The 12,732-nt window shown below is 50.3% G+C and overlaps 1 protein-coding gene across 8 annotated transcripts in view; it reads right to left on the bottom strand.

Moving 5' to 3' along the window:
• The window catches only part of NOS1AP (nitric oxide synthase 1 adaptor protein), a 47,368-nt gene that overhangs the window by 16,627 nt on the left and 18,009 nt on the right, over nucleotides 1-12,732 (bottom strand). The window contains exon 2 of one of the 8 annotated variants that reach the window (XM_069789921.1): nucleotides 7,811-7,955. The exons of 6 other annotated variants lie outside the window; for them this stretch is intronic. Coding sequence is in view for 1 of the 2 variants with exons in the window: in XM_069789919.1 (XP_069646020.1) it covers nucleotides 11,680-11,757 (78 nt within the window). In the remaining variant the exon portion in view is untranslated. Of the gene's footprint in view, nucleotides 1-7,810; nucleotides 7,956-11,679; nucleotides 11,773-12,732 lie in introns of those variants that run through there. One more of the 8 variants, XM_069789919.1, reaches the window with a different exon arrangement.

Genomic DNA, 12,732 nt, shown 5'->3' with positions numbered 1-12,732 from the left:
CGCCCCGATGCAAAGCCCTGCCTCCAGTCCGCGCCGAGCCTTGGTGTGACATTTCCAGCACTGCATGATGTATTAACTTTGGCAGCCGGAGCCAGCAGGCAGGAAAAGCTGCTGGCCCTGACCTGTGATCGCATGATAAAAGACCTGAAAATAAAATTCCTCAAAGCCATTTTAAAGTCGCCAACAGGGATGGGAGATACAGATGACTCGGAAAACAGTGGGGGTGGAACATAGCTCTGCCCTCCCCAGTACACAGACCAGGCGAGCTGTGCAAGCCCACCTGCTCCAGGGCTGAAGCCACGGTGATGGGCTGAAGGAAGCAGAGCTCAGGCTCCCATCATGGCTACAGTCAGCCTCAAAATCCCCAGCACATACCCATATGCTGCTTACAGGGCTTATTCCTCATGGAGAAGGGTCTCACCAGAGTCCCCCACCAAAGAGCCCACCAGCGTGGGTTTCCAAGTCCCATCTCTCATATTCCCCTTCCCCATCATTACAAGCAGAGGTGAAACTGCATCCAAGAGCCCCTTCTCTGTGCCTTGCTAAGACACCAGACCAGTACTGAGATGACAGCAGCGTGCCTGGTACCCAACACTAAAGAAACATCTTGATTTAGCCCTGAAAAGGTGAGCACCAGCCTGGCTACCTTGGAGTAATTAATGCAGCACCTTCTGAAGCTCTGCATGCGATTTTTCCAGGAGCTGCGGGCTGAGCTGGATGCTCTCAGTGGCCAGAGCGACTGCACGGCACCTTGTGGAGCTGCAGCCTGATTTATTGGTCCTAACAATCATTGATTATAAAGGTTGCAATTCCGAGCTGCTGGAGCCATGGGGGTTTCTATTCTGGGCCATCCCAAGTGCTAATTAATGTGGGCTTGGAAGAGACAGCAACCCTGAAAAATATCTCAGGGTTAGAGAGACTATTTTTAGCCTGGGTTTTGGGTGAGTAACAGCCCCAGGACAGTAATGCAGACAGGCCAGGCTGTTTCAGCAAAGATGCTACCCAGCCCCAGCATATGTTTCGGGGACAGAATCGATGCAGAGCTCCTCGGAGAAGCTTCTGCAGTCCCTGGCTGCAGCCAAGGGATTCTGCCTGGGCAGAGGGGAGTGCCATGGGGAAAGCTGTTTGCCACGCTGAAGCCAAAGTCCCCTTGTGCTGATGGCTCACGGCAAAACTCCAGCAAGAGCCGACGGGAGTAGAGAAGTCAAATTCTCAGAAAGGCCAGCCAGCCAGATTTGTTAAGCTCTTGCATAAATCCAGGCCTTTATCCTGACGCTGAGGTGAGAGCCAAGCTCCTTTGCAAGTCCGAGCCATGCGCTTAGAGAGCTGTTACACACCCTGCCCCAACCAGAGCTCATTAGCACAATCACTCCAACGAGCGCAGACGCTCTTTGGGATACATTTCCCGTGCAACAAAGTGCAGCTCTAGCCAATAAAAAGCTAATGAACTCATGCCCACTGGGGCTTTAACGAAACACTAACCATAATTTAATAACTAATTAGCGAGGAAGAGGATTCAATAAAATGGCAATTCAGTCGAGCCGCTTCTTGCATCCCTGGGCTGCGTGGGGCAGGCATGCCGAGTCCCCCAGGCCAGAAGATGCATTGCTGATTTTCCCAGACTTTCAAATTTGAGTTTGGGCAAATAGGTGCAAGAAGGGAGGAAAAGCACCCAGGAGAAGAAGGCAGCAGACCAAACCGAGAGGGAGCACGTACTGCTCTGCAGAGCCCAGCACACCATCTGTGTGCTGCTACCCCCCTGCTTACAGCCACAGCGTGCAATTTGCTCTGCCTTGTTCACAAGACTAATTCAGCAAACCAGAGGGATTTCACCCCAAGCAGCAGGTCTGGCTAGGGTCAAAGGGAACATGAGGTTTGCGCAGTTCCTCTAAGTAAGATTTGACCCACAGAGACTGTAAGGGATGAACCCAAAAACGTGCAGGGCAGAATCTGTGCTCAGACCTGCCGGCTCACGGTGCAGCAGTTCACATCAGCAGTGACAGCAGCTGCCATGACCAGCCCCGCTCAGCGCCCTGCGTGCCGGAATGCTGCTCGCTGGCTACAGCAGGAGAAAGGCACGTCTCACCACGAGTCCTTGCACTCCCCCAGCAAGTCCCTGCAGCTCCTGGGAAGGCAGTGGCTGATGGTCGCCGTCTGCCCAAGGCACCAGCCCAGGAGCAGTACTCGGGGCTGGACTGGGTGCCCTGTGAGCACCCTGGCTCTCCCCAGCCTGGGAGGGGTATCTGGCCTTCTCCTTCCTCCTTGGACCTCTCCCAAGCAATGGCCAATCCTTTCCATTAGCAGACTACAGATGCCGGTATGGGTTTTTTGTTCCCAAAGACTGCTGGACATCTCAGGTGGTCTCACTGATGTGCTGCATGTCGACAGGACCTGCCCTTGCAAATACCTGCCCTGCAAGCCTGTTTACTAACTGGGCGATGGGAAAACTCTCTCCATGCGACCAACTGGGACCTCCCTGGCTTGGAGCTACTCTTGACCACAGCTCTGCCAGCCCTGGGCATGGAGATCTGCTGGGTCTGACCACACTTGTCAACATCCCTCCTTCTGCTGTGGAACGGAGAGAGAAAGCGTAAGAGAGATGCAAAGCATTAGGGTTTTAGCTTTCCCTGTTGCTGGGAGGAGAGCAAACGTGATGGTGGGGTGGGAAATGCCAACAAAGGGACTCTGAGACTGTGTGCACAGCCAGAACAACTGCCGCTGCATCCAAAACCCGTGGGCACCAGCTGACCCAGAGAAGAAGAAAACCTGCACGTTTCCAGGGACGTTGGACCAATGCCATATAACCCTTGGTGGGAACACATTCTGCATCCCCAAAGGTGCACTAAAAATCACATCATCGCTGCTAACAAGCTTCTCACCGAGCCGATACAAAACCGCAAAACAAAACACCAAAGCAAAAGGGGGGGTTCTCAAGGCCACCAGTGTGGGACCCGCTCTGCTGCCAGGAGGGGACGGGGATGCTCAGGGGATGCTTTGCTATGCATTGCAACAGGAGCAGTAGGAAAGCCTCTGGGACCGGGTGCAGGGAGCTGGGTGACGGCAATTCACCCCACGCTCTGATATTCGGAGACTATTCAGGAGAAAAAACACATCTCCCTCCGTGGAGGGAACCAGGATGATAAGCTCAGCTACCGATGGCTCCAGCTTGGACTGCTGAATCCCAGCCTACTGTTTAATAAAGAAATGATACAGAAATCATTATCCAGCTTGGGATCAAGGAAGGAAGGAGGATTTGTGCAATTTCCCCACAATCCCCTTTGTTTCACACCACGTAGCGTTTCGCTGTATTACTTGTAACTAACTAAATGGTGTGATGGTCAGAAGAGCTTCCTTGGCCTTCAACCCAGATAATCTGCCCACCTTGGGCATGATTCTGGATATTTAAATATCTGTAATAATACTCCAAGTTTGGGTTAATTATGTTAATTATTGGCTATAGAAATGTGGCAATCCCAGAAGATAGATAAGAAATTATTTCAGGGAAAGGGAAACAGAAAATGGAAAGAGGAACAGAGAAACCCGTCTGTTCCTGGACTTGCACAGCTCCACAGTCGGTCTCCAACTGAAGCTCTAAGCACTCTATTAAAATTTTTAAGCAAAGATTGAAAATGAACATTTCAGATATGCCAAAGTTTAAAAGTATTCAAGAAAAAAAAAGTAAAGATGGTCTTACTAAAGAAAAAGAAGTATTAGATCACTTGTAAACTCCAGCTAATTAGTGAATAAAGATTCTCCCTTAATTTTACACTGCCCACAAAAAAACATGTTCATCATCCCAATTAGAAAAGAAACATCTATTTTGTCAGAGCACGAGGGCCTTACCATTGACCTCAGGTTAGTGGGAGTCTATTTTCAACATCTGTCTTTTCTGCAGAGTTCACTATTTAAATAACTTCAGATGGAAAATAATGCCAGCTGGTGTATGCACCATTGCGCAACACATTCCGACTGGCAGAGTATTAAAATTGCCCTTTCTGGAGAACGGAGTAACATATGTTGCTTAATAGAGAGCGCATGTAACCTTGTCAGCTTAGAGTAAAATTATGTATGAATCCGAGTGTGATGGATATGTGTGAAAAGCATGGAAAACTCAGCGTCCTTAGAAACATGTTATCTATCCCTGTCGCACTGTTTCTACACAGTAAAAGCGTAAAAAAACTTGCAACCACGCACCGCATGTGAGATTAGGCAGATCAGATACTAAAGAGGAGAGATGATATCTTTCTAGATTCATCATCATCCCCCCATATTCACAAGCATCTGAAAAAATTTAACCTGAATAAAAGTGCCCTCATTTCATTCCAGCCCATCTAAACTGCAGCAGGTACAGATTTAAGTCTGCCCACTAGCACTCTCCATCAGTAAGGGAAGATACCAGGAATGCTGTATGGTCAGATTGTGCTAGCAGAATACAAATAAACACAAAATTTTTTAATGAAAGTTCCCCTAAATGCATCAAGCTGTCCCTGTTCCCTTCCATGCTTTATCCCCCTCCTCAAAAAAAAAAAACAAAACCAAACACCCCCCCCCCCAAAAAATGGTTTACAAGCTTGTACTGGGGAAAGAGCAGTGGTCTGAGAATTCAGTTAATAGGGAAAAAAGCAATTTCCACAAAACTCATTGCTACTCTGCTAGCCTGGGAAGCAGAAGAAAAAAAATCTGCTAGAAGAAAAAGCATAGAAGAGGATGTATTTTTTGCCAGAAAACTGTATTTCGTTGTGTTTATACAGAAAGGACACGAATCTCTGAGCAAAGCCGGATCCCACAGAGCCACCTTGGCTGAACGCGAAGGGCTGGCTGGCAAGGACCCTGCGACGTGAGCAGCCCGAGCTCTGCCCTCTGCCCGTGGTGATGCCCGGGCAGCTCTCCCACGGCTCCTGCAGCCCAATTCATCACGGGAATGAAACCGCAAGCGCAGAGCTGGCAGGGGAGCGGGGCAGGGGGCTGGAAGCCGGTGCCCACCTCCCTTGGCACCCCGCGGCAGCTCCTCCTCGCAGCTGGCTGGTACGGCAGCTAATAAAATACCTTTAGAGAGTTCGACTTCAACCCAAGGTCAGCTCAAGCTAATGAAAGACGTGGCAGACTAGCAAAGGCTTTCCCAGCACTTTGGGGGGAGGAGCAGTACTGTTCTCATGATGAAGAATGAACTTACTACAAAATGACAGCTGAGCTTGAGTTCAATCGGCACAGGCTCCACAGCCCCAAGAATTAACAACTCGGGGGGGAAAACCACATACCTTGCAATTTCTGCTGCTGAAAACACAGGGAATGAAAGTAAATCTCAGAAATGTATAGGACATCAGGCATAACCCACAGGAGGGAAGCCTGAGAAACCTTACTGAGACCCTAATAGCAGTAATTGGGAGGAACGGCAAACAACAGCACCGTGCAGGGGACAAAGATTTCGCTTTACTGAACCACACAAGGAAATGGCACCAACACCGGTGCCCTCGGATGACTCACAGCCACCCGTGGGCTGTGTGGGAATGGGAACCTGGGAGGGACACGGCTCTTTCCTGGCCAGGCTGCCAAGCTGCTCCGGGGATGGGTGCGGAAAGCAGAAGGAGCAGGAAGGCAGCACCTGCTGCCCACTAGCCCTTTGTGGGGTAAACGACACCCAGAGCTCAGCACCAGGGTCCTGCTGAAGGTCTAGGAGACGATCGCAGGCAGGAACACCTCATCTCTTCTTTTTTTCCTTCTGGTGCTTTGTTAACTGGGGGAGGAGCACGATGTGCAGCGTTGGAGGGGCTGTACCACACCAAGGCGGGCAGCACGGTGAGCACAGGATCGCGACGTGCCCGTGTGTCCTGCGAACCAACAGTTTCTTGGGCCAAAAGGCTGGGAAAGCCCACGGGTCGGTAAGGCACACACTGCACCCACCTTGCCAGGTGCAGAGGTGCTGTGCGCTGGGACTGGCTGCATGCATAAGGGATGCATCAAATGCAACCGTGCCTGATAAGGACGAGCAAGCTGCAACGCCACTGTGCGGGTTGAGGTGGAGATCTCGTTAGAATCACGCAGCACAAGCCCAGGCACACTTATGTGGGCAAGGAAGAGGCACAGTGAAAGGCTTCCCGATGAGTTTCAGCAGGGACCACTGGCCATCCAGGAGGAGCCTAACCGTTTCTGCTGAACAAGAGAACACGACCAGGATCTCTAAACACATTGGCAGAAAAAGAGCACTGGAGAGGAAAAAGGAATTATTTAAAATACGGCTTTGACACAGTAGCAAACAGAGGCAACCTGGCCAGGAGCAGCCTCGCAGATCAGAAAAGTCCCCGACCATCCCAGCCACACATGGGTCTGGGAATAGCGGGACGGTGTCCAGCAGACAGCTGGGCACGGTCTGCCCCACGGCAGGGACTGGAGGCAGCACTAGGGCAGCAGAGAGCCAGGGGTCCTGCCGGCGGGGTACCCAGGCATGGAGCATCACTCCCTCCCGCTGTGGTTGCTGCCCCGAAAGCAGAAAGGCACCTACCTGCCAGCCTGCCCTGGCCCATGTCTCCCTCATACATTGCCCCAGCTCTACTGGGGCAGCAGCAGACGTCGGGGGATAAAGCGGCTGGAAAGCTCAATACCTCCCAGGAGGGTGGTCAGCTTCATCCAAGAGGCATTTCTGAACAAGGCTTCAAAATACCTGACAGTCCACTATTCTGGCTGTGCTTTAAGCCCACGGGGGACTCCTCAAGCTTGCTGGAGGGGAGTACGCTGGAATACCTGCTTAGCCTACTAATCTGATCAGCAATAAATGGAGTAAACACCATTTTTAGAAGACTGCCTTAAGCCACCCTACCAAAGAGCTGGGCTGCTGCCTGTGTCTGTCGAGGACTCCCCGGACCCTTCGCCACGGGCATGCAATCCCATTGCGGCTTCGGTGAGGATGTCTTACCACCCCAATTCCCACGTGCAGCTATAAAATACCTGCCCGTGCCCATGCCCCACGCACCAGCAGGGCTCTCACCCATGGGATGCCAGCAGCACCTCCCTGCTCCCTCCTGGGGCTGGGAGACAAAGAGGCAAGGACAGCAGGGAGATTTGGGGATGCCCTCGGTGCGGTCGCTTTGCTTGTGCTCCCTTCTCCCGTCACAAAACCTGGGACAAACCAGCCTGCAGCGCTCGCAACTGCAGTGGGGACGGCTCCCATCGCAGGGCGCGGAGTCACTGAGACGTTTGGGGGCTAGACTAAGGTTCCCACTGGCTCCATCGGCAAACCGCCGGCACGGCACGGGCAAACGTGCTGGACACCTCTGCCATCCTGGAGCTCAGGTTTGAGCTGCTCCTCAGGCTTAAATTTCACTCTGTCTACACCCCAATGCTGGTGGTTTTGCCAGTAGCTAGACTTTGATTAAAGGGCACAGTAATTTGGAAGGAGGGGAGGAGTAATGAAGTATTGGATGCTCGTTCTTGGGCTTAACGATGCTTTTTAAAACTCTCCCACGGTTCCTCAGCGTTTGCATTTGCACATATGGGAAAATGTGGCTCTGAGGTGCATGTGTTTGTCTGAAATAAGATATGATTTTGGTTTGTACTGACAAGGTCAGTGCCTATTTTCCCATCCAACTTCAGGTTTAATTTTGGTAACCGTCTGTGATGGTCGCGAGTACTGATGGGTATAAATGGGAACCAGTCTAAAAATACCCATGTTGTGAGAGCAGCAGAGCAGAGTTAAGGTTGCTGCTTCGAAACGATCCCTGGATCAGAGCATACCCGTTTATCACGCAAAATGTATTTTCCAATAACACCGAATATTTCACAATAAATTCCTTCTGCTCAGTTTGCTATTTCCTACCAGATATCAGACAGCTGCCTTGATCCACTTCCTCCAACCTCCTCTCACTACCTCCAAGTTTCATGAGTTGAGGTGGCAAACTGGGACGCGTACACAAGCCATCTTCAGTCTAAGCAGTTTCACAGGAATCTCAGAGAAATCAGAACTGGTAAAAATTAAATCAATATCAATCATAGGGTTAAAATGGAGAAAGTTCCTCTAGGTAACAGCTTATTCTCACCCTCTCTTTTGCAGACTTCCATTTACAAGATTACTTACCTCCCTTACAAGAAACCCTTAGGGGATCCACACTTCCCTGTCCCAATCTTAAGGTTCATTTCGTGTTGTTTTTTTTTAAACCCTTAAAATCAGAGATTCAAAGGAGACCTGAGGCACATCAGTGTATCTCCCCCTGCCAAGGCAGCCTGCAGACGCTCTGCGTGCCGTGGAAGCCCAGCGCTGGGCAGGGGGACGCAGCAGCAGGGTGCACGCGAGGGATGCAGCCACGCGGCCGGCGGTGCAGGAGCATGCTTCCCAGCAACATCCCGCAGCTCCACCCAGCAGCTCATCAAAGCCACCATGGGGGCTTAACTAATACCGAGCTTAGAAGAGAAAGCTGGGGACCCCATCCCAGCACAGCCATATCATTTCTCCCCCAGCTTGGGCACACACAGTGACGGCTCCGAGTGGGAGCGACTGCTCCTGGGCTGGGAAAAGCAGCGCTTCTCAGCCAAGTATGAAGGTCAGTGCAGACTGTGCCACAGGCTAGCCCCCAGCCTTGAAAACATCTCTAAACCCCTTTCAGAAATCCAAGGAAGTGATAACAGCACGGACCGGACCTGTGTGGGAGACGGCAAGCTCCCACCTGCCTTCACACGCTGCCGTCTCCGATGACCAAGCGTAGCACGTGCAAATTAATCGGTGCGTGGGCGCGTATGGGATACTGGTCGAACTGGTTGCCAAATAAGCAGGCTTTGAGCTGCTCCCTTCGGTTAATGAAAACAAGGAGCGGGCTCTGCGCGCATCTGCAGGCACCGCTTTTGCACTGCTTTTCGCAGCCCTGCAGACAGAAAACTAGAGATGAGCTGCACACGTTTTAATACTTACCACCTGTTGCTAAAATAAGCAGAAGCACATTCCTTGGAAACCCCACATCTGACTGGAATTTGTGGTATTTTTAATTAGATACGCATTGGTTCGACCTAGGCAGGCAAAGGCAGCGAGTGCACAAGCTGTTTGGTGACGGCTCCTTGGAATCGCCCTTTGAAGAAGGTAAGAAGCTACAAGAGCCTAGAAATGGCCTCTATTCATCCAGGCTACAGTGGGTTTGAACCCATGTGCTAGAATGAGCTTGGCTTAACGAAAACCACTGCCATTTGCAGCAGTTTAGTCATGCTCATTTACTCTAATCCCTAACTAAACTCCTGCTTCTTTCTGGCACTGGCAAGACCTGATGCCTTGGGGAACCCCGGGAGTGCCGGGTGCTGAGCAGTGCAGGTAGTGCCCAGCCAGCCACCCTTCTTGGCAGGAAAACAAAAGTTCTGTATTCAAGATTAGCTTTCTTCCCCAAATGCTTTCCTTCCAAGACAGACCCTGCCTCAAGGCAGCTGAGATCATCCCCCCCCCTGCACGGAGGGGGCCGCAGGCAGGGCTGACACACCGCAGAAGAGCGCAGAGTCACCCCAAACCCACCCCAAGGGCAGGTGACAAAGAGAGGGGCACCATAAGAACATACCCACGCAGCGCTTCAGAAAGGGGTCAGCTCAGCAAAGCGAGCTGAATCAGAACACGGCAAGATTTACGCCCCGAGCTGTGAAATACAGGATTTATTTCGGTAATTTTTTACTGCTCACCGAAGAGCTGCTCTCCCACAGTTGCATAAAAAGCTTGAGTAAGACCAGTTGAGAAGGTTGATGAGAATAGCCAGGCAGAAAAGCAGCGACAAACTGAAGGAAGGCAAGCTGGTAATACTGTAACTAAATCAGCAATTATGAAATTCAGACAATTAATAAAGAATGAATGAGCAGCAGCATTAAACGCTTAGTGCATCAGAAACAAGCCAGCCCTGTGGGGCTCATTAGATGCTGGCAGTGCTCAACAATGTTTCTAGGTTGTAACTGGAGAAAAGAGGTAATTATTCATATCACACTTGTTTCATGGTTCCTATTTCAGCAACAACTAATGCAGGTATTAAAAATCACTAAATTCTACATGTTAAAGTCAACAAGTCAGAATCATGTCCTTTAGAGAGCTGGAGAAAGAATTACAGAAAAAATTCCAAGCTCATAAAGTTCCAAGATTTCAGATGGAGTTAGAAAACAGCCAATATAGGACTTGATATCAAGCAAAAGGATTGCAGTACAACTCGGCACAGCACTAATTCTATGCAAGCTGAAATCCTAAACTATTTCAACGAAATTAGAGGCGTACTTCAAAAAGCTATTAGGCTGGCTAAGAAACTTAGAGAATACATTGCCATTTCCCCCTTTACATGCATTTTGACAAAAACGTTACCTAAAGTGATGACACAGCCCAGATTAAGGGGCTGAAATCCACCTCACCGGTGGAGCCCCAGATAAAGCTCGGGGAGAGCTTCCTCACGTCAAAGGCTCTTTGACTTTAGGCAAATGCAGAAGATCAGTTAGCTGGGAGTTGAAGTTGGATCCATTTAAACCACGGAAAGACACGTCTTTTTTCACAGAAAGCTCAACGGGACCTGCACCCCAAATCACACTCACCACCAGCTTTGGGCCAATTACTCCAGATTTCTCTTTTTCAGATATTAAGGATTTCTTAGCATGTATGGAGAGGTCAGCAGAAATGTGCTCTTTGTGTTTCCAGTACTGGAGAGATACACACATATCCCTGAAATTCCTGGGGATCAGGGAGTGTTTGAAGGAGTCCAGACCAGTCCCATCCATCATGTTAAGAGGGAGTAAGAAAATGTCATCCGAGCAAAATGCCAAAACAAAACTGGACGCCTTGGGGGGAAAAAGAAAGAGATTGCCCTCTTTAACGCATATCACTATTGCAATCCGAGAACAACACTGTAAAACATCAACAGGCGGGGCTGTGTTCAGTTAAAGAGTTAAGCTGAAATTTAACCATCTTTGCTGAAGTTCCCTGTGGTGAATACCCACTTCAGGCCAATTTTTGCAGTTTCCGCTGAAGCGGATCAGCAGTTTCCATAGGCAAGCATATGACAAGGAGAACTGGTTTGGCTGGGGGGGTTTTCCCACCATGTTAAACTCATGCTGGTAAAAATCAAGTGACAGATTAAGAAAAACTAGGATTCTCCATCAGGCAAGCCTGGCCCGAGAAGGAAACATTTCCTTCTCTGAAAATTCATCCCGATTGGGCTACATTCTTCCTCTAGAGTCTTTGCCCTGTGTAGACTTCACTCCAGCCTGGGAAAGTCCAACGCCTCCAAAAATCCCATTTGAAGCACATCACGCACTGACTATTGTCTACAGAGACACTGGAGCGGGCAGGGACGGCGTCTGGGGCCGCAGTCCGTGCCGAAAAGCGGCAGCCTGCCCGCGGGGCGAGGAGGTGCAGGCAGGAGGAGGCAGGGGACCTCCAGGGCTTTCATCGCGCTTTGCACGCTACGGCCCTTCTCCGCTGGGACTGGGAGAGCGCTCGGCTCCTTTATCTTGTTCTTGGCTGCGCTTGCTGTTCTGCTGTCCTACAATAGATGCATCCTCTCCTCCAGCTCCCTAATTAAATGAGACACATTCCACAGACCAGCTCACACAATAGTTTTTTGCAGCCTCTCCTCTTAAGCAGATGTGATCCTTTCCTTTGCTCCTGCGCGCCGCAGGAACACGCCGTAACGCACCCGCCCTTACAGCTCTCCCAGCCACAAAACCCCACGCCAAAATCCTTCTCACCTTGCCACAGGCTGCCAGGCAGGCTCTGACACTGCTCTTCCCCCTTGGCCATTTGGTGTACAGCATCCCCTGGAACATCTTCCTGCTGCACCAAGCCAAAACCACCAAGAATTAATTTTAGCAGTGAAGAAACTAGGGCATGTGGCAATTTTTTTTGCGAGGCTGCAGCTCCGCGCCATGCCTCTTTTCTGAGGTGATGCAGCAGAGGAAAACACTTCAAGAAATTAAATCAAGGGGTCCTTGGCCTCCGAGGACCAGCGGAGAAGCACAAGAGCAGAAAAGATCATACACAAGAGCAGCATTTAAAGTGCTGACTTCAGCTTGGTTTGATTTTAATTCGGTCTGGTTCCCTGCACAGGGATGTCTCCCTCGGGAGGAGTCTGACAAATCACTTAGTTTCCCCGTGTCTCAGTTTCTCATCCATAAAACAGATATTAAACATTGCTCAACCCCTGACCTCCTGCTTTTGAGGTTTTTTTACTCTTTGCTCTCCTTTTCCTAAGCTATTTCTCCCCTGAATCACAAAGCAAGAGCCAGGTATCGTCTCTGGACACGCTCGTGCCTGGCTGGAAGAGGCGACTGCCCGGGACACAGCCACCCGTGTCTCTCCTACTCGGGTCCACGCAACATCAGCTTCAGCCGTCAGCACAAGGGAGCGGTTGGTGCCCACTCCATCCCGAGAGTAAAATGCTGCCGTGATGACAGCAAACTGATAAAAGCCCCGATTTATTAAAAAACACAAGAAAACTCCATGTTGCAGCAAACCAGAAGAAAAAAAACCTATAAATAAACGCAATGCCAAGGGTGTGAGGAGACACAAACTCAAGGGGATTAGAAAAGGGGGTCGGGTCCAGCTCTCCACTGTGCTGACCAGGAAAGTGCTGGGAGATGCCAGGATGGGTTGGTGACCCTGAAATCAGCCACACCTCAGCATACCCCTCTCAAACCCATTTTCTCCTCTCAACAACCTCTCAGCTCCGCCAGGAGCTTATTCCTATGCACCATTAGGAATTTACTCTAAAATTCAGATATGCGGAGATGGTTATCTCTGCT

Source organism: Haliaeetus albicilla, chromosome 8 (assembly GCF_947461875.1).
Source record: "Haliaeetus albicilla chromosome 8, bHalAlb1.1, whole genome shotgun sequence".
NCBI classification, from domain to species: domain Eukaryota; kingdom Metazoa; phylum Chordata; class Aves; order Accipitriformes; family Accipitridae; genus Haliaeetus; species Haliaeetus albicilla.
Note: the sequence above shows the minus strand (reverse complement) of the source record. Positions and strands in the feature narration are given on the sequence as shown.